Source organism: Marmota flaviventris, chromosome 10 (assembly GCF_047511675.1).
Source record: "Marmota flaviventris isolate mMarFla1 chromosome 10, mMarFla1.hap1, whole genome shotgun sequence".
In the NCBI taxonomy this organism is placed as follows: domain Eukaryota; kingdom Metazoa; phylum Chordata; class Mammalia; order Rodentia; family Sciuridae; genus Marmota; species Marmota flaviventris.
Genome location: NC_092507.1, coordinates 19,194,912 through 19,216,554, shown reverse-complemented (window position 1 = coordinate 19,216,554; position 21,643 = coordinate 19,194,912). Strand labels below are relative to the sequence as shown.

Here is a 21,643-nt window from a genome sequence, read left to right as displayed (position 1 = left end):
GCTGGGTGGCCACCCGCACAGGAGCGGGTGAGCCAGGGGCATGATCTTAGCCAGGGGAGGCAGAGACCCGAGGCGGGTTACGGCTCCGTTGCTCTGCGCATGCGCTCCCGCTGCCGATTCCCCACGAAGAGAGGTCGCGAGTGTTCAAGGCTTCGCCGGGACTCCGGAAGGAGAGGCAGGGTGTACCACCTCGACTGGGGCCCCGACGGAGAACTTACGCGGCCCTGAGAGCGGGCGGCGAAATCCCTCACTTGCGGATACTGACTGCGACCACCACGTCTGCCTCAGGCGGCGGTTCAGCCCCTCAGCTCCACTAACGGCCGTTACACGCCCGCCAGGTCGCGCGCCCCGGAGCGCGCGCCGCCGGGCCCCCCTCCTCCGTCTCCCTGACTCTGACCAATTAGCAGTCGAGAAGCGCGGTTCTCCCGCCTCTTTCTGCCCTACACTGACCAATCGAGAGCTAAGCCGCGCGGGCGTCCCGCCCCTGCACGCTGCCTCGCAGCAGGGCGCGACGGATCTCTCTACGCATGAGCCCGCCTCCGCTCCGGTCCTTCTCTTCTGCCTCTTCCCCAGTCTTGCCTCTAGGCGGAGCGGTGCTCAATGAAGCCCGGAGTGGCCTGCTGGGCCTGCGCAGATGGGACACACGGGAATCCCACCTAACCTGCTTCATCCTCCTCCCTCTATCCACCTGCAGTCCTCCCTCCTAAAGCAAGTGACCAGGCTGTGACCAGGAGTTAGGGTGTGGCCTGGGTCACTGTCTAGTTAGGGTTGAGGCTCAGTCTATCAGATTTAATGGAGAATGAACCTATGTTACCGACAAGTCCTTGCTTCCCCGAAAGCTGAAGTATAACACCAGAGAAGCCTGCCAGGCAAGTTTAGAGTGGAAAGTAGAAGCTTTATTACAGGACAGCAGAAAAGACTTCTCCCCGGAGGAAGAAGGGGACCCTAAAGGCAGAATCCGTGGAAGGGCGAGGTCTTCCCTCTTTTATAGCTAAGGTCTTCTTTCAGCTTTCCCACACTCCTGTCCTTTGTTTCCCGTTATCTTGCCGTGAGAGAATGCAGGTGGGAAGGTCCAAAAGGTGGGAGATAGGTGGGCTGGAGGAGTAATCTGGGCAGTAAGGGCTTGGGGCAGCTTTTGATCAGCATTTCCCAGTTTGCTGGCAGCTGCTTCATTAACATTTCCTTTGGATGGGCTCCAGGCCTTGGGGACATTAACATTTCAATTTCCCCAAATGCTACTCTGTTTTCGGGACTCCATTCTCTATAGTGGCCTCCATTTTATTTATTTTACTCAATATTAGACCCGATTTACCTAACTACACTAACTACTATCTGTAAATCTAGCTTCACCTGGGTGTGCCATGATAGATGAATTTAGGGGACAGTCTCTGAAATTGGGACCAAAAGACTTTGTTACTATGCATATTAAAGCTGGATGTCCAAAGGAGTCAACTTAGACTGCTGTTCTGACTTGACGATCTCTGTTTTTTCTGTGAGGCAGGAGAGAACCGGGGGACGCATAAAGGACTGAGAAAAATGAAGATGATTTGAAGAGGTGATGCTGAAAAGGGAGAGAAACTCGGAAGTGTTGAGGTTTACATTTGCACTCAGCAAATAGAACATTCGTACTGTCTTACTAATTTAATTTTTTTCTGATATTTAAGCACAGAGTAATCAATATTTTGTCCTTATCCTTTAGGATATATTTTAAATAAAAGAAAAGTCTAATGCATTCATAAGCAAGGTTGGGGGTTTGGGGGTCATTTGCTTTTGGTACTGGGGATTGAACCCAGGGGTGCTTAACCACTGAGCCATCCATATCCCTAGCCCTTTTTTTAATTTTTGAGTCAAGGTCTTTGTTAGAGTCTGTAAACAAGTCAAAAATAACACCTGGCATTTTGCCAGGGGAATATTAGAGTTCGTAAACAAGTTTGGATGGTGCCTGGCAAAATGCCAGAGGGAGTGGTTTGAGAAGTAACAAAAACAAGCCATTAAGTGTGGAGATTCCTTATTGGTTGACTGATGTATCTAGTTTATGCTAATTAAGATAAGCTGTGCGGAATGTATAAATACCGGAATGTATAAATACCGCTCCTGTCCTGCAATAAACGGCTCCTACTCCTGCTGTATCAACGTACACAAGTTTTTCGTCACCCCCGGGTTATTTTGCTGCAGCCGGACTGCAGCAGATGGTGGCCTGTTACGGGGAGCCCCGAGACACTCGGGGGTAAGTGACGAAATAAGCTGCCCGTCCATAGATAGGACGGGAGCAAATCTGCTCGTCCCTAGGCAGATAGGGCGAGAGGAAAAATGGTCATTTCAAGAAAATGGAGAAGATTGATACAGTATGTTTGTGTCTTGTTTTGTCTCAGTGTATTGTATTGTCTTTGTGATGAAAATATGGAAGGGGTGAGAAGTAAATTACTAAGGGAAGAAGGCACCCCAATGGAACCAAGAATAGTTAGGGCATGTGTTGATAGAAGCCCAGGAACTCTAGTCAGAAAGAAACAGAAAGTTCAGAAGAAGAAAGATTATCAGAGGAGGAAGGATTATCAGGAAAAAAGTTGCAGCAAAAGGCTATTACTAAATACTTTTCGTTACCGGAGGGTGCGTGAAGCGGAGAGGCGGCTGCCGAGTGTGCAAGCCAGTCACAGTGCAGCAAGGATTTTCCAAGAGGCGGCGGCAACTGGCTCTTCCCGGCCTCCTGGCCGGGGAGCTGGCTCTTCCACTGCTGCGAGCCCAAATCTAGACCTGACCTGGAGGCACAGTCTCGCAGGCTCTTGCTCCCTGTGCCCAGTAGCAGTTTGAGTCCGGGACCCTCCCCAGGGCGATCTGGGGCTACCCGGATGCTACAGCCAGCAGAAGACGCTACTAGCGTCCCTGATGTTTGCTCATTTTCAATGCCAATAACTAAGCTACAATGGTTCTCCCATACCTGGAAGCTAATGAGTAATGCGCACTATTAATGCTTATTTCAAATGTAGAAAACCTTGAGATAATGTACTAAATTGTTCAGAAGGTTGTTTTCTTAGTAGAATGCTACAGGATTTTCTTTAGCCATCCGGAGTTCCTGCCTTCGTCCCAGTGCCGGTGAGGATGAGGGTGGAAGAATTTCCAGTGTTGCTGAAAACTGGACAAGACTTCGGCTGAGAACCAGAGGAGACTTCGGATTAAGCTGGCTGCCTGCAGAACTTACCTGGACTGTGATTTAAGCTAGCTGCCTGCAGAATTTACCTGGACTGTGATTTACCTGGACTGTGAGTTAATCTATTGAGACACTGCTTTACCTGGACTGAGACAACAAACTGTAATCTATAACAAATTGTAACTCGGTATCTTTGCTAAAGGTGTCATTGCTGGTATAATTTTTCCAAGGGCTTCTTGCATGGAGCCATCAATTGGCTTGGTATTGTGGCATTTTGTATCCTCCCTTTCTGTTAGTAGCAGGTTATTTATGGTGTTTCTGTAAAAACCACTATGGTCATTATTTAAATTAAACAAAAGGGGGAAATGTTAGAGTCTGTAAACAAGTCAAAAATAACACCTGGCATTTTGCCAGGGGAATATTAGAGTTCGTAAACAAGTTTGGATGGTGCCTGGCAAAATGCCAGAGGGAGTGGTTTGAGAAGTAACAAAAACAAGCCATTAAGTGTGGAGATTCCTTATTGGTTGACTGATGTATCTAGTTTATGCTAATTAAGATAAGCTGTGCGGAATGTATAAATACCGGAATGTATAAATACCGCTCCTGTCCTGCAATAAACGGCTCCTACTCCTGCTGTATCAACGTACACAAGTTTTTCGTCACCCCCCCGGTTATTTTGCTGCAGCCGGACTGCAGCAGGTCTTGCTAAATTGCTGAGGCTGGCTTTGAACTTGCAATCCCCTTGCCTCAACCTCTTGAGTACTGAGATTATAGGCATGAGTCCAGTCACTCGCTTTTTTTTTTTTTTTTTTTTAAGACGGGGTCTCATGATATTGTCCAGGCTGGCTTCAAATTTCTGTGCACAAGATCCTCCTGACCAGATGCAGTGGCGCATGCCCGTGATTCCCAGTGACTCCATGAGGTTGAGGCAGGAGGATGAGGCAGGAGGACTACAAGTGTGAGGCCAGCCTCAGCAACTTTGCAAGACTCTGTCTCAAAATTTAAAACTAAAAGGGTTGGGGATGTAGCTCAGTGGTAGAGCATCCCTGGGTTCAATCCCCTGAATTGAAGGGGGGAAACAAAGATTATCCTGCTTCAGTTTCCTGAGTAGCTGATTAAGGCATTAGCAGCAGGGCTGTTTAAACAGTCTACTCCAGACCTTTAAAGTCAATATGAATTCCCAATGAAATGTAATTAATTTTATGCTGATTTAATAAATGTATGGCTTTGATGTGCATAAAAAAAATAACATAAATTGGTCATTTGCCATAATTTTTTTTCATGAACTGTTAAAGTACTAGATAAAATGTTCTCGAATATGAAATAATAAAGCTGTTATTTAAATTTGAAGATTGGGGTTGTAGCTCAGGGTAAAACACTTGCCCAGTATGTGTAAGGCCCTGGGTTCTACTCCTAGCACTACAAAAAAGAAAAGACTGTTAAGTTTAACTTTTTATTATGTTGCTTATACCAACATTTTCCTCAGGAAATTAATTTCTAACACAATCATGGATATCAATAAAAAATAGCATTTCAAAAACAACAAAAGGCAAAATGCCTTTCTGCAATTTTGTGAAATTGCACCTCATGTGTAGGTGCTACTTCTGCCAACTAAATAAAGCCTGTCCTCTTTCCTGGCCCACACTATTTTCTGTATTCAACTGTCCTCTCTGGAAGGTTAAAGACTGTGTCTTGTGTAGTGTTGAATCCCCAGGGCTTAAAATAGCAACAGGTATGTAATAGATCTATTTTTGAATAAATTAATGATAGTAGTATAAACACTGTCACCTGTATCTACCCTATATGGAAGGGAGAAAAATAATTAAGGTGTAGAAGAAGAAGGCTTAGATAATATTATATAAAAACATTCAGTGCTTATTCTGGAATTGAATAGTCACTGTCCATTTTTTTTAAATATTCTTTGTCAATGGGCCTTTATTTCATTTATTTATATGTGGTGCTGAGAATGGAACCCAGTGCCTCACACATGCTAGGCAAGCACTCTACCATTGAGTCAAACCCAGCCCCTCACTGTCCATTTTTCAGGAGAAAAAAAAAAGTGCGGGGAGGACTTAGGGGGCCAAAGTCCTAGATATTTCTCTGGAATTATATAAAGTTCCCAGGTTGAAGCAGAGATCAGTCAAACTTTCATTTTACAAGGCCAGGTGTGGTGGCGCAGCAATGGCGAGGCGCTAAGCAACTCAGTGAGACCCTATCTCTAAATAAAATACAAAATAAGGCTGGGAATGTGGCTTAGTGGTTGAGTGCCCCTGAGTTCAATCCCTGGTACCGCCCCCCCCCCAAAAAACTTTCATTTTATATTTGTGGAAACTAATATTCTCAAGATTAAGTAACTTTTCACCCATCCTCCACCCCTTGTCCTTCAGTCCCATCAACCTGCAGCATTGAAGGTTTTGATCAGATTATACAGAAAGGAGTCAAAGTAGAATTCCTTGGTGTTTATTGGCTATATCTTCTACACCTCCCCCACCATTAGAGCAATTTAATCACCCCTAAGAATCCCAGAAATGGGAGGAGAAGGCAGGATGAGGGAGCACAAACTAATGCTGAGTTTACAAGGTATTTGTTGTGCCACATCCTAATCCCATTTTCAACCTCTCTGGTTCCTAACAAGAGGACAGACTTATTGCCTTTCCCTAAATCTTCCTCTTTGAGGCAAGTAAATTAGAAGCCAATGACTAGGGTTTGAGGAGGTATCCTGGGGAGGATTTTATCCCAGCATCCAATCAATTACCATCAGGAGAAAGATAGCCATCCAGGATCCTGCAGGGAAAAAAAAAAAAAAGGTATAAAATAGGATCAGGGAACTTTGCAAGGCTGGAAGGCTGGAAGAGTTTTAAAGCTTAGATACTTCACTCTGGAGGATTAGTAATTTATTGATTTTTTTTTTTTTTTTGAGATGGGGTCTCACTATGTTGCCCATACTGGCCCTAAACTTCTGGGCTCAGGTGATCCACCTGCCTCAGCCTCGTGAGTAGTAGGGATTATAAGCAGGTGCCACTGTTCCCAAGCCAATTTTGAATGTTTAACCCCTACTCTACTCTAAATCATTTCTGGACAGTCCCAGATTCTGATAAGGGATAAAGCAATAGCCCCACATTGACAATTCTGCATGTATTGCTGAAGAAACTGACACTCAGAGAAGTTAACTGACTTCTCCTGGGTCACACAGAGTTGAGAACAAACATGATCCAAGATCAGCACCTGCCAAGTCCTAAAGTGAGCTCCCAGACCTTGGTGCAGTCATAACAAATTTCATCATAGCAATCATTTTGTACCAACCTGGAGAGCTCCTGCTGCTGGAGGCTTCGGACTCTGAAACCACATAGAAACAAAGATTAAGCCTTAGGATGCTGGCATCCTAACAGGACAAGACCAGCACTCGCCCATCATTTCATCAGGATTGGGCAAAGAGGCTGGCACTTTCTTGAGGCTAGGACTCAAAAGATGATACTTCTAATGAGAATGAATTTAATAAAGAGAGAGGCTTTCCCGTGAGGGTTCGAGCTTTACAGGATTGTTATGGAATAGAAAGAAGTGAGAGTGTTCCAGGCTAGAAAGTAAGATTGAAAACACACACACACAGGAGAAACAGCCCAGGAGAAGACTGATAGGAAAGGAGACAATGGGAGGAAGCAGAGAAGGCTCCGACTTGAAGTTCAATAAATGAGGAGAGGACCTTTTTGGAATGGAGATCCCAGGAGGATGTGGACTCGCAGAGGATGGACTCGGGGAGGAGACTTGGTTTGAGGAAGAGCGTGTGGACAAGAAGGTAAGAGGGGGCTCAGTGAAGGGTCGGAGGACTCAGCAGGTGAGTTGGAGGCTCTGGAAGAGGAGCCAGGAGGCCCGCAAATGATCGATCCAGATACCCGTTATTCGGAGAGGCCCGAACACTATCCAGCTGCCGCCGCGCTCCAAGTCCTCTTGCGATTGGATCTCCCTGGGCGAATTCCTCGCAGAAGGGTTCCTTGGCCTGCAGGTCTGTGGGCGACACAAGACCTTTTTTTTTTTGAGATGGGGTCTCACTATGTTGCCCATACTGGCCCTGTGTAAATTCAGGTGCTGGATCTTGTGCTCTGACTTTACCTAGTACCTACAGAAAGCCGGGTCCCTGCCCCGCCCCCAAATGAGCTTACCAACCCACAAAGACTTAGGTCTTCAAGCCCCGCCCCTGGCCTGATAGGCCAATCCCCAGCCCCACAAGCGCCCAGGCCCCGCCCCCAAGAGCACGCAGTTGCTACACCTGGCTTCTCCGCGCGCTAGGGCAGAAATGCCAGGCGGGCGCGGGCGCGGGCGCGGGCGCGGGCGCGGGCGCGGGCGCGGGCGCCGGCGCCACTACCCGCTCACCGGTCGGCACTGGCGTTCCATCTGCTTGTCACACAGGGTCACTCGGGCGTGCAGGTAGAGCGTATCGCTATTTAAGAAGCGGAACAGTTTGAAGGCCAGCGTCACCTGGAGAGAGGCCCCGTTGTCGGGTAGACCGTGGAGCAGCCGGCTGGGGACTGGGCAGCTGTGGGAAGAGGCAGCAGCACCAACTGATTAGCGTCCTGGCTGGGGGCCGAAGGTGCAGATGCACCAACGATGATTTCCTTCTGTTTACTCGCCCTGTGTAAATTCAGGTGCTGGATCTCGTGCTGAGAACTTTACATGGATTATTTCATTTCATCCTCACACCAATTCTAGGAGGAAGGCCATACTTTTGCCACCCTTTCTTTTTTGATGATGGGGAAACTGAGGCTAAGGGAAGTCAAATAGATTACCTGAGGTTCTACAGGTAACAGCCCGGCTCCAGCATCGGCCCATACCCTTAATCAGTAGGTTATATTTCCTGCTAACAAAGTAGGAATTGTGGGTTGTTGATGTAACCCAGTAGAGCACTGGCCTAGCATGCTGGACACAGTAAAGTGCAAAATAAAAATAAAACTAGTAACAACTCAAAGCTGGGATAAATTCATGGGTGCTGTGTTTCATGACTCATTCACAAAGATTGTTTGGAGAAATGATTCAGACAATGAGTGATTCCCTGTACTCTTTGAAGACTTAATATTAGTAGTCAGGAATCTCATCTCTTCCTAGACCGTTGAGAATAGGACTTGGCCTTACTACCTCCTGTCCTCAAACATTAGTAAAGTCTGTCACTTAAACAGTTTGTGTGAACTGAGCCTTAATTTCTCCATCTATAAGATGGGAATGAAAAATAACTGTCATAGAGTGCATTGAGAGGCTTAAATTAGTTATATATGTGAAGATATTAAAACTGGATTGCAGGGGTAACTACTATGTCAGTATTAGTTATCATTAGCTATTATTTGCAATGCATGTCCAACATTTAGAATGTAGCACTCTGAACTATTAGAATTATTTTTTGGTTTTTCATCTTGTCATTGTAGGATCTCAATAACTGAAGAAAAATAAATGAATGTCATTTATTGGATGTGCATCCTTTTTTTTGGTACCAGTGATTGAACTCAAGGATGCTCAACCACTGAGTTACACCCCCAGCCTTATTTTGTATTTGAGAGACAGGGTCTCAATGAGTTGCTAAGTGCCTTGCGATTGCTGAGGCTGGCTTTGAACTCTCAATCCTCCTATTTCAGCCTCCCAAGCTGCTGGGATTACAGGTGTGCACTACCATACCCTGCGGGATGTGAAGTCTTGAAGAGGTTTTAATCTCCCTGAGCCTTAATTTACTCTTTTGCAAAATGGTAATGATAATGCATTCTAATGTATTCGTTCAATAAACATTCACCCAGTGCTTACTTTCTCCCCATGTTTGCAATACCAGGCATACAGAGAAGAATGACACAATCTGTGCTCATGGGTACAAAAGCACCCAACATAAGCCACAGTCTTAAGAGCTGGACTGGTACTGGTAGGAGGTTACTGGGGCTTGAGAGACACTTACCTCTCATTCACAAAGTGGTAGGTCGCCTTAATGACCTTTTTGTTGGAGATGTTGGCGCTGACAAAGACCTCATTGACCACCAGAGCAAATCTGTTGGGATCACTGCTTGTGGCATTGAGAACTATGTAGAGGGGTGTGCCAAGGTGAGCTGTTCTGTTCTTGAGTGGAGCTGAGAGCTGAATGTCTGTAAAGATGCTCAGGAAGATGATAGTTTCCCCAGTACTGGGAAAGTGGATAGTCCTATATCCAAAAAGGGACAAGAGTGAGAATCTCACCATGAAATCTCAGAGGGAAGGACACTCTCACCTTCTGTCTCACCCAAAGTCACTAAGCTCTGGTAAGCTTAGTGACTTTGAATAAGGAGAGGAGCAAACCTGCTCACCTTCCTCCTGAACTGCCTAAAAATGAGGTGCCGCCTAATAGATCCCCACTCAGGACCCTTGAAGCCACCCAACCCCACAGTAGTTTACATAAGCATCCCATAATGCATTGCTTCATAGAAGCATCTTTTTTCTCTAATGCTTTGAGTCGCCATCTAAGAGGTTCTTATATCTAGCGGGTAGACACAGGGAGTCCAATATCTGAGGTGTTGACTTTTTGACTTGATTAGAGGTAGCATTGAGAACTCAGGAGCCTCCCAGGGACCAGAGAGATAGGCAGCTGACAGGGGAAAACTCACGGGATGGAGTCCACTACTTCGGGGAGAGTCTGGCTGATGTTCACCACCAGAGGGTAAGCACAGCCGAAGCTGAAGAGCATTGTGGACTCAGTAGTTTTGGAGCCTGAAACAACCTGCTTAAGCTGCACCTTCAGAGAATACAGGGCGTGGCTGTTGTTAGTCTAGAAAAGACAGGGAGGTGGCCATTATCCTCAGATCTCTAGGGGAAACACCTTCCATCCTCAGTGGCTGCAAGGTATTTGTTTAAATAAAATTAACAGCTAAAGTTCACTGAGGCTGAGCTGTATGTCAGGTATTGTGATTTCAACACAACTCTGAGGAAAGTTCTGTTATTGGTCTCTTTTCTTTTCGTTTTCTTTCTTTCCTTCCTTTTCCTTCCTTCCTTCCTTCCTTCCTTCCTTCCTTCCTTCCTTCCTTCCTTCCTTCTTTCTTTCTTTCTTTCTTTTTTGGACTGGAGATTGAACCCAGGAGCTATTTACCAGTAAGCTACCTCCCAGTCCTTTTCATTTTTTATTTTCAGACAGGTTCTCACTAGGTTACTGAGGGTCTGCTAAGTTGCTTAAGCTAGCCTCGAACTTGTGATACTCTTGCCTTGGCTTCCCAAATTGCTGGGATTACAGATGTACACCACTACATCCAGCTTATTAGTCTCATTTTACAGAAGAGCAAATTTTAAGGCCTGGAAAGGTTAAAAAAACTTGCCCAAAGTAAGTAACAAAGCCTAAAACCAGGACCACTTTTCTGATACCAAAGCCCCTGGTCTTAATCTCTGGTTCTCAAATTTCAGTGTGCATTTTAGAGTTCCTTGGGAAAAATAGGAAAGACAATAGAATATATCTAACATAATTTTCCTATGTACACATGAAACACCTAAATGAATCCTACCATCATGCCCACCCACAAGAATGGGGTCCTAATTAGAATAAGATATACCCCATGCTTGTATAACTTTATCAAAATGGATTCTGCTGTCATATAAAACTAAGAAGAACCAATGGAAAAAAGTATATGACTAATAGATGTATTCAACTAAAAGGATATATCTAAATGGGTGTGTGAATATATAAATTAAAAGTAATTTTACACTTGAAAGTAAAAAAATAAATAAATGATTCTCTTGGCTGGACGTGGTTTTACATGCCCAGAATCCCAGCTACTTGGGAGGCTGAGGCTTGAGGGTCTCAAGTTCAAGGCCAGCCTGAGGGACTTAGCAAGACCCTATCTCAAAATAAAAAGACCTGGGGATACAGCTCAGTAGTAGAGCTTTACTTAGCATGTGTGAGGCCCTGGATTAAAACCACAGTACCACAGGGGGAGAGAACAAAAAGATTCACTGGGGTATTTGTTAAAAATGCCAACTCCTGGTCCTTATCCCAAGCATCTCACACATGCTAGGCAAGTACTCTACCACTGAGTTACAGCCCCAGCCTTTATGTAAGATTTTTAAAGTAAGGAGGTAGCACGTTGTTGAGCTCATAGGAATACAAGCTAACTCTGTGAATCACTAGCTATTTGATTTTGGGAAAACCCTTAACTTCTCTGAACTATAGATTACCCATCTGTAAAATAAGACTACTATGATGGTTTAATGAGAGTAATGTGTGTTAATAGGGATTTGATCTTCTGTGTGTGGTTAGAAATTAATAAATACTTGTCATCATTATTATTATTTTAAAGGATTCTGGGGCTGACAATTTGTTTTTGTTTTTTTTTTTTTTTTTTTTTTTTTTAGAGAGAGAGAGAGAGAATTTTAACATTTATTTTCGGCGGACACAACATCTTTGTTGGTATGTGGTGCTGAGGATCGAACCCGGGCCGCACGCATGCCAGGCGAGCGCGCTACCGCTTGAGCCACATCCCCAGCCCTGGGGCTGACAATTTGGAAACCAGTATCCTATTCCATCAAACATGGCACCACCTGGTGGCTGGGGATATAGCTCAGTTGGTAGAGCGCTTGCCTCGCATTTATAAGGCTCTGGGTTCAATCCCCAGCACCACACACACACACACACAAAAAAAAAACTGGCACCACCTGTAAGGGCATTCCCAGTCTAGGCAGACATAACATGGTCATTTCCCCTCAAAAACACTGGTCTAGAAGGGCAGGGTGGCACATGCTGTGGTCCCAACTACTTGAGAGGGTAAGGTAGGAGGATCTTAAATTTGAGGCCAGCTTCAGAAACTTAGCAAGACCCTGTTTCAAAAGAAATTAAAAGGGTGGGGGTGTCTCCATGGTAGAGCACCCCTGGATTCAATTACAAGTCAATTGCAAGTACAGGGTAGGGATGGGAGAAGGAGACTGGTCTGATGGCTAAGATTTGACTTCACTCTCGAGAATCCCTCAGTCAAATAGGTCATGGGCTGGGGTTGTGGCTCAGCAGTAGATTTGGGATTTGATCTTCTCTGTGTGGTCAGAAATTAATAAATACTTGTCATCATTATTATTATTTTAAAGGATTCTGCCCAGCATGTGTGAGGCAATGGGTTTGATCCTCAGCGCCACATAAAAATAAATAAGGGGCTGTGGCTGTGGCTGCACAGGTGCTTGCTTAGCATGGGTGAGGCACTGGGTTTGATCCTTAGCACCACATACAAAAATAAGAAAATAAAATAAAGGCATGCTGTCCATCTACAACTACAAAAAAATTAATTAAAGGTTAAAAAAAAAACACAAAAAAAACAGAGATGAGGTCAGGACTGGTATCCAATCACTCCCTTCCCAGCCCCACCTCACAGCTCCCCAGTCCCTATCAGGTGACCCTCCCAGCTTGCTTACAGAGAGGTGGAGTCCACAAGAACCCTCCTTCTTCTCCATCATGAAGACCTGGACCCTGTAGCCTTGTTCTATCTTCTTGGTGCTGGAGCACCCTGAGAAGACATCTTCTTTCAGAATCCAGTGGTTAGTTTCCAGGAAGCAGCTGCTCAGGGCCACCCCAATTTTTTGTGGCCAGCAGTACAGGGTCACTGGCATCCTGGACAGTTCTGCAGGAAGACAAGAGCCAGGGCAGGGACCTCCTGAGGCTCCTTGCATGATGCTGTGGGAGTGGGTATAATTCTGATGTGGACAGAGGAGACACGGGACATTAGCCCAACCTATTAAAACCTCCCGCAAATGCAGACTCTTCCTCACAAGAGTTGAGTGTCTACCGTCACACTTGCATTGCGGGACCCTGGTCCCTGGCCTTAACTGGCTCACTCAGAATCTCTTTCCAAGAAGTGGTAACTGCAGCCAGTATGAAGGTGGTATGGCCATCTCGTGCCAGGCAGGCTGAAAGGCACAAAAGGTTGGTTTGTGGAGAGAGGAGCAGAGCAGGAACAGGTGCAGGACGGGAGAAGCAAGACTGAGGAGAAGGAGGCAACTCCTGGTTCTGGACACATTCTTAGTTCCAGGCGCCAGTCCCTGGAAAACCTGGCCGAAGCCTGCCCTGGGCTTTGCTGAGAGTTTTCCTTGAGCTAAGTCAGTTGGTTCTGTTACTTGTCTGGCAAGATCAGTTTTTGAGATGCTGTTTTGCTCCCTGATTTCTTACCCATTCAAAGCAGGAAGCCAAGCCCTCAAGTGTGTGTGTGTGTGTGTGTGTGTGTGTGTGTGTGTGTGTGTGTGTGTGTCTGTCTGGAGATTGAACCCAGAGCCTGGAGCCTGCTAGGCAAGTGAGCTCCATCCCCAGCCAATCCTCAGGTTTTTTGAGGGAACTAAATTGCTCCAAGTTAACAGCTCTTTCAGTCCATAAAAGCCTAAACTAATTGAAGACATAGCCCTAGGGAGGGAGGGCCTTTGCAAAACCTAAGGGAGGTTTTCAAATTTTTTGATGATGGTACTGGGTATCTACCCAGAGCCTTATGCATGCTAGTCAAGCGTTCTATCACTGAGCTACAATAGCAGCCCTTCAGAGAGTGAAAAATTTATTTATTTCATTCAAGTCAATTAGAGTTGGTTTCTCTGCCATTCATAACACAAGCTTTCTTAACAGATACATGCCAAATACCTATACTTTTTGGGTGAAGACTGAAAAGCAAATACTTAACGCTTCCCTTCTTCTGAACTAGCCCCTCTAAATTTTTCTGTTAAAATTTGGGATGAACTACACACTTGGAATTAAAAAGTAAAAAAAAGTTGGAATTAAAAAGTAAAACTAGAGGGGCTGGGTTGTGGCTCAGCGGTAGAGCGCTCGCCTAGCACCTGTGAGTGCCTGGGTTCCATCCTCAGCACCACATAGGGATAAATGTGTAAAGGTATTGTGTCCAACTATAACTAAAAAATAAATAGTTTTTTAAAAAGTAAAACTAGAAAGTAATACATAATAGAAACACTAGTATAAAGTATTTCTGGATTTATTTTATTACTTTGGAGTTAAGATTTTTTCCTTTTTTATTAAAGCTCACCGTTCTACTTTGGCAGGCCTGTGTGGGAAGAAGGATAGGCACCCACTCCAATGGGATGGGCACCCCTAACCCTAGTTTAACAACCTTACTTGGCTTTATTTTTGATTCTAGAATGAGGTGACACTTCACCCCACAAAATAGAGTAAGAGGGGCTAGGGATGTGCCTCAGTGGCAGAACATTTGCTTTGCATGTACAGACCCTGGGTTTGATCCCTAGCACTAAAAAAAAAAAAAAAAAAAAAAAGTTTCAGATGGTCCAGGGACACAAAATAATGAACAAACAACTGGTTGGTTAACATCAGGTTACTTTTTTTCTTTTCTTTTCTTTTTTGGCACTGGGAATGGAGCCCAGGGATGCTCTACAACTGAACAGTGCTTCATAATTTTTATATTGAGACAAGTTCTCAGTAAATTGCCCAGGCTGGCTTTGAACTTACAGTCCAGCTCCCTCAACCTCACTGAGTAGGTAGGATTACAGGTGTGCACCACCATGCCCAGCTCAAATGGAATATTGAAGACTGAAAAAGTCCTACAAAAGTCAAGAAACAATTTTTTTAAGGGATTAAACTTAAGGGCACTCAACTACTGAGCCATATCCCCAGCCCTATTTTGTATTTTATTTAGAGTCAGGATCTCACTGAGTTACTTAGCGCCTCGCTATTGCTGAGGCTGGCTTTGAATTCTTGATCCTCCTGTCTCAGCTTCCTGAGCGCTGGGATTACAGGCGTGCACCACCACACGCAGCTAAGAAATAATTTTGTTTAATCTAGTCTATCCCAAATGTATTTTGACAATGAAACTTGTTTTTTGTTGTTGTTTGTTTGATTGTGGTGGTAGGGATTTAACCCAGAGCCTCACACATGCTAGGCAAGCACTTTACCACAGAGCTACAACCCCAGCCTGTAACCCTTTATTAGGGTAATATGTATTGAAATCCTGCACTACTGGTGTCCTGAAAAAATATATTTTGGAAAATACTGACAAATTAAGCACTGCTAGTAATAAAAACTTATAACATGTAATAAAGACTTCATCCCAAAGCAGTATTACCCAATAGACCAAAGCAGAAATGCCAAAGAAATGTATTTTGGATGAATTTGAAATTAAAAATAAAAAAGTAATCATTTTAGTAAAATCACAATTTTGTTAAACTGAAATGTTTTAGAAGTTGGTCATGATGACATTTGGCTATAGTTCCAGTTTCTTGGATGATAGAGGCAGAAGGATCGCTTGAGCCCAGGAATTGAAAGCCAGTCTGGGAAACGTAGTGACACCCTGTCTCAAAAAAAAAAAAAAAAAAAAAAAATGGGGGGGAATTATTTTGACTTGAAAGAATATATATTTGGAGAACATTACTGCCTTTTTGGTGCCCTGGACCCAGCTTCAGCCTTGTCAGAATGTGGGCCTGGATGTTGGTGGCACTGCCTGGGAGAAGCCTGTGAAGTCAAGATTTCTCTCTTTTTTTATCTCCAGTATTGAGGATTAAACCCAGGGACACATGGGGCTGGGGCTGTAGCCCAGTGGCAGCAGGCTGCCTTAGCACATGTGAGGCACTGGGTTCAATCCTTAGCACCACATAAAAATAAACAACTAATTCTGGATACAATAAAGTGACTCCTTATTCCCCTTGTTTTCTTAAAAAAAAAAAAACAGGGCACGCTACCACTGAACTACATTCCCAGACATTTTTATTTTTGAGTCTCACTAAGTTGCTAAGGCTGGGCTTGAACTTTCAACCCTCTTTCCTAAGCATCCTGAATCCCTGGGATTGCAAGTGTGCACCACCATACCTGATTTGAACCCACACTCCCTATATAAGCTGGCACTCTGACTTGCCTTTTGCCTCAGTTTCCCTGTGTGATCCTCTAGGCCCCCAATGGAGCTATGCCTCTGGTCTTTTTTTCAGCCTCCCAAGCCCCTGGGATTACAGGCATGCGCCACCACGCCCAGCTGACTCTGGTCTTTGATGGATCCATTAGTTCTGCACCCAGGAAGGTTTAATCCGGCCAGTAGCTGGAATCCTGGAGATTGGGAATGATAAATTGTTCATTCTACACATCTGCCCAGCTGCCTGTTCACCTACCAGAAGTCACCTCTAGCTGGATGAACCCATGTTTTACAAAGCCTCATTGGCCCTCTGGACCTTTGGACACAATGTTCCTCTGGGCTCACCCTGGCCCTTACCTCCAGTTTGGTTTCCTCACCTGAGTTCCTCCGCCTTACCTGAGTGGGTGTGGTAGCTGTCATTGCACAGGCAAACTCCTGTGCTGGCTGTGTATTCATCCAACGCGCAGGCTCCCGCTCTAGGACTACTATGCTGGCTATATCTGGGGGGAGTTTGACTGGGCCCAGTCACAGCAGAGGATTTCACTGTCCCCAAGGAGCTGAAGACAAGGGCTGTGGAATAAGCAGCTGTTGTCTCAGTACCAACACTGGAGGCTGATTGTGCAGGTTGGGAAGGTGTCCACATGGTTGTGTTGTGATATGTATCAGGTGGCTTGCTTGTCGAGGGGGTTGTTGCTGGGGTTGGGGGTGCAGCTGTACTTTGCTCTTCCCGAGTCTTAGTCATGGTTGTTCCAAGAACAGTTGTCCCCAGAGTGTTTGTGTTTAGTGAGGTAGTGTAGATAACTGTGCTAGTTGTCATGGATAAGAGTTTGCTTGTGTCATTAACTTTGTCTAATGTTGTTGAGGATGTAGTTAGAGCAGATGTCTCAGAGACAGTGATGGTTGTGGACCTGGATGATTCAGTGTCATTGCCTGGTGTCTTTAATGCTATTGGAGTTGTGGCTGCCTTCTCAGAGTCAGGGGACACTAATGACTCCAGTCCGTTATCTAGGGTGTTTGTTGTTAATGGGGCTGTCATTGGAGTTGTCTGATCCTGTTTTGGATTCTCAACTAAAGTGGCTGTGATGGGTAAGGTTGTGGGTAAGGTTGTGTTTCTAGATGTCTGGTCCTTCAACAGAGAAGTCATCATGGAGCTTGACAGTATGGTGTCATTGGTGGATGTGGTGATAGTTGTATGCTGTCTCTCTTCCCAAGTCCCAGGTGTTGAGTTTGTCTGCTCCATAGGTCCTGCCAAACTGCTGGTCAGTGGCGAACTTGGAAGAGTAGCTGTCATACGCTCCTGGGTCTCAGACACTGATGTCCTTCCAGTTGTTGGTGAGCTGTTAGGTTCAGGTGCCGTGATGTGATCTCTCCCTCTGTGGGACAGAGCTAAAGTTGTAGATGGACACAATATTGTCTCTGGAAGTGCAGATGCAACCCTCAAGACTGTAAAAAAACAAGCAAAGAGAAGCCGATCTACCATTTCTTCCATCGTCTCAGATGTTCTGACTTGCCAAGTATCTTTACTGGGAGATCCAGTAAAAATAATATCAAATCAAGTACATTATTACCAGCTCACATTCATTTATGTTCCAGTGCTGTGCTAATAGATTTCAACTGCTGCATACCAGGGAGGAAGAATTTAACTAGTATGGGCACCTGGGTCTCATTCTGCTGAATGTCTCTAATAACAACAAGAGCAGAAGATAGAAATCAGTATCTCATTTGGTGATAGCTCTCATTTGGTGTTTTGTCTTGTTTAGATTTTGTGATGCTGGGAATTGAACCCAGGGCTTTTCACATGTTAAGCAAGCACTTTAACACTGAGGACATGCTCAGCCCCTTGGTGTTTGGTTTCTTGATGACTTGTTTTGATGTTAGTTTCCTACAGAACTGAGTATTTAAAGATATAAAATTTAGAAAAGAGAGACATATCTGGGTGTGGTGGTACATACCTGTAATCCCAGCCACTTGGGAGACTGAGACAGGAGAACTGTTAAGTTCAAGGCCAGCCTCAGCAATTTGGTAAGACCCTTAGAAATTTAACGGGACCTTATCTTGAAATAAGAAATTAAAAGGACTGGGATGTACCTCTGTGATAAAGTGCCCCTGGGTTCACTTCCCAGTACCAAAAATAAATAAATAGTTAAATAATAATAATAAAGAAAAACCAAAGAAGATAGAGATGCAATTTTTTTTGATAGAACATGACCCTTAATTACAAGCCAAGTGCTTCATTTAAGGCATTAGCTGTTAAAATCTTTTGACATCATTCAGTTTTTCCTCGTCGAACACACAAGCATTGATACACTGAATCCTCACAATAAGACTGAAGTAAGTACTGTTATTTCCATTAACCAAATGAAGAAACTGAGGCTCAGACAGGTAGAGACATCTATCCAAGGTCACACAGCTAGGAAGTGGTAGCACTGTATTTGAAGCCAGGCCTATTAGATCCCAAAGCCCAACATCTACCTAACTGCTCTGCATTGCCTCATAAAAACATGGCTTCATTTCCACAGCTGAGCCAGCCATTCTCCCTTGAGAGAAAGGCCCAAATCAGCTATGCTGAGCTGGATCCCTAGGAAACCTTCCTTGTTCCCCTGGGTAATGGGCAGAAACAGGTCCATCACCTGATGCCCTGTCATTGCAGCCCTGGAGTGATCAGAGGCCTAGTTCAGAAAAACCAAGATGATCTAGCCCAGGTGATATGCTCATCCTCCTCATCACCCAGGTCCTCAACCCTTGCCCTGCTTGCACCTACCCCACCTACACCCCCACTTTCTCCTATCTCTGTGCAGAGCTAAGGGGTCATGGGTTAGAGAGGTGATCAGGAGGCTTAGAAAAAGTAGGGAAACCTGGGCTCCAGAACTGGATTTATCTCTGTGTGATTTGGGGAATGCCCCCTCTCTTTGTGGCCTCCGCGCCTCCCTCTGCACCGTGAGGGACTTGGGCTTAATTTGAGTGATCTCTGGACCCATTTACAATAAAAAGCCCAGGCTTAAATGAACACATGTCTTGCTACAGGGATCTCAGGGTTTTATTGGCAAGGAGAGATGTTTTTCTAAGTGGTTACCCAGTTGTCTCTGCCCCCCATGGAAAAGCCCATCCTTTCCCCCACAGATTTGTCATGCTGTCTGTCATTATGTAACCAGACTGATTTCCACGCTGTCTCTTGGAGCCCATTGATTTGTCTATCACTGCACTAATAGCACATGATCTTACTATCACTTTATAGCAAATCTTAGTATTTGATAGAATGAGTCTCCCGTCTTGTTCTTCAACATTATCTTAAGGGCTGTTGGCTTTTTGTCCTTCCTTACACATTTCAGAGTCAGCTTGTCAAGTTCTACAGAACCCTGTTGGGATGTGATGGGAGGAGTACACTGCACTGACAGATTTGGTGATAATTGACAATTTTATGATTCTGAGGTTTGCCCCTCTCAGCAGCTCCCTTGAGAAGCAGTGTTGTGTGACCTGGGCCCTCAAGTCAGAGCTGGGATACAATCTCAGCTCTCTGATACAGGGCATAGAAATCACCACACGACTCTGAACCTCAGTGTCATCTACTACAAAACAAGAATGACGAGTGTACCACTTCACTGCTGGGCATGAGGATTAAATAAGGTCATGCATGAGAAGCCTTAGCACAGAGCTCTGTATGCAGTAGGTGCTCAGCGAGCAGAACTTGCTTATTTGTTCCTCTCACCAAACTTGGTTGTCTCTGCTTCCTGGATGTTTTGCCAAGGATGCTCTTATCCCTTGTAAAAATCAGGGACAGAGTGGTGTGTGTGTGTGTGTGTGTGTGTGTGTGTGAGAGAGAGAGAGAGAGAGAGAATTTCCTGCTACTTCTCAATATCTTCCCCCCATATTGTCCTAGGAGCTCAGAACCCAGGGTTGCATCCTGGCTCCAGCTCAGTGAGGTACTGGGGCTGGTGGTTGCTCCTTGTTAGAGTAGGGCAGGGAAAGGCAGTGGAGGAACCCAACTCCTTGGGCCCTGTACCTGCTGAACCCTTAGGTCATAAGTGTAGTCCAGATGAAATGACACATAGGAAGGAGGAGATAGTCTAGGCATGGAGGCACAAGCCTATAATCTCAGCAACTTGGGAGGCTGAGACAGGAAATTACAATTTTGAGGCCAGCCTCAGCAATTTAGCAAGGCCCTTGGCAACTTAGAGAAAACCTGTGTCAAAATAAAAAGGTGTGGGGACATAGCTCAGTGGTAAAGCACCCCTGGTTCCAAAAAGAAAAAGAAAGGGGGAGAGAGAAGAAATGACAGACAAGATAGAATGGAGACAGACAAAGATCGCCTCCTGGAAGAGGTACCTGGGAGAGGCCAGAGCCCCATGGTGGTTGTCCTGTTGTCCTCTAAACTCACTGGTGCCCCAAGCCTTTCAGACAGTTCTAGGGGTTGGGTGGGGGATGGCTGATCTCACCTTGTGGAGATCTTCCTGAAGACACTACCTGGTCTTTCACCACCTTCTTCCCCTCTCTGGCCAGCCAGAAGAGGGCCTGGGAGAGGAGGAGGACAGATGGAAAAGGTAGATGTGGATACTCACCAGGCAGGTTGAGGGTTCCATCCCCAATAAGGAATAGCAGCAGCAGAGACCAGCAGCTGCCCATGTCTGTGCTGGTGGATGGCCCCAGAGGGTGCTGGGAAGAGTTCTGGCCTGAGCAGACAGATGGACAGCAACTCCAAGACAGGAGGCCTTGCTGGCTCTGGTGCTGCCTGTTTTCCGTTGCCGAGCACACTGCTCATCCCTAGCTATCAGACTCGTTCCCTGCAGGCCCCAGAGGGCTTTTCAGAACAGGAACCAATGCTGAAGGGAGGGGAGATGAGATAGTTTCCCATCAACTGCAATCAGCGGACCTCTGGGGACTGTCATTCCAACAGGTGAAGATCCCCAAGGTCCCCAATTGTCAGCCTTTGCTGAACAACGGGGCAGAACTCTGGGCCATCCAGACTTACCCCAACCTAACACCAGGGCACATGACTGATTCCTTGGATCTCCCTCCTGCTGGCCTAAGAGATGACCATTTGAGAATCCAAGTCTCCTGTCCTCCAAGGACTGCCACAGCTTTCTTAATCTATTGCCTGGTTCAGCAACCTGCTGAGGCTCCCAATGGCCTTTGGTGTGAAGATTCTAGATAGGCTTCAACAGGTCCCAAGTTCCCCAAGAGACTTCACCTGACCCACGAGATCCTCCTGCTTTCTTCTAGCAAACCTCAGTGCTGCTTTCTCCAGGAAGCCTGCCAGAACCCACATTTTTAAAAATATTTATGTATGTATGTATGTATGTCACGCTGAGGATCGAACCCAGTGTCTCATGCATGCGAGGCAAGCACTCAACCACTGAGCTACAACCCCAACCCCAGAACTCACATTTTAACCAGTTAATCTCCATCGCCCAAGGACAGAGCTGCTTATACATAACTGCATAGCTTAGTCAATCGTGACCCCATTGGAGTAGGGCTCCCTAGAGTGAAGACCCATCTCCACCTTCGGACAGAGAAATAGAGGGTAGTACTATATCGTTTAGCAGACAAGGGCTCCCAGGCATGGAGTCCAGATTCACCCCCTCACCAAAATTTAGAATCCTATGGGCTGGGGTTAGATCTCTACCATTAAGTAAGAAATTTTCAGGGGGATGGATATTTTTTTCCCCACATTCCACTTGAAGCTCCTGAG

General features: G+C 45.4%; 2 protein-coding genes across 2 annotated transcripts in view; both read right to left on the bottom strand.

Annotated features, from left to right (window-relative positions):
* The window catches only part of Cep85 (centrosomal protein 85), a 35,551-nt gene extending 35,213 nt beyond the window's left edge, over positions 1-338 (bottom strand). The window contains exon 1 of the mRNA XM_027937682.2: positions 219-338. The gene's annotated coding sequence lies outside the window, so the exon portion shown is untranslated. The remainder of the gene's footprint in view (positions 1-218) is intronic.
* LOC114094129 (uromodulin-like) lies at positions 78-16,774 on the bottom strand. The gene is made up of 9 exons (XM_071618584.1): positions 16,354-16,774; positions 12,527-12,732; positions 9,751-9,911; positions 9,072-9,311; positions 7,514-7,676; positions 7,036-7,147; positions 6,449-6,481; positions 5,901-5,929; positions 78-224 (listed from the first exon to the last, which is right to left on the bottom strand). Exons 1-9 carry the CDS (start codon positions 16,772-16,774, stop codon positions 78-80), a joined length of 1,512 nt encoding a protein of 503 aa, XP_071474685.1.
* Between the last annotated feature and the right edge of the window lie 4,869 nt (positions 16,775-21,643).

What these genes read in the sequence shown, in the direction of transcription:
- LOC114094129 (XM_071618584.1), bottom strand. Translation starts at nt 16,774, where the DNA reads ATGACAACTAGCACAGTTATCTACACTACCTCACTAAACACAAACACT. An exon ending in CTTGTGGACTCCACCTCTCT is followed by an intron (nt 9,912 to 12,526) that starts GTAAGCAAGCTG and finishes TGTCTTTTCTAG; the next exon opens with ACTAACAACAGCCACGCCCT. An exon ending in TGGAACGCCAGTGCCGACCG is followed by an intron (nt 7,148 to 7,513) that starts GTGAGCGGGTAG and finishes TGTCGCCCACAG; the next exon opens with ACCTGCAGGCCAAGGAACCC.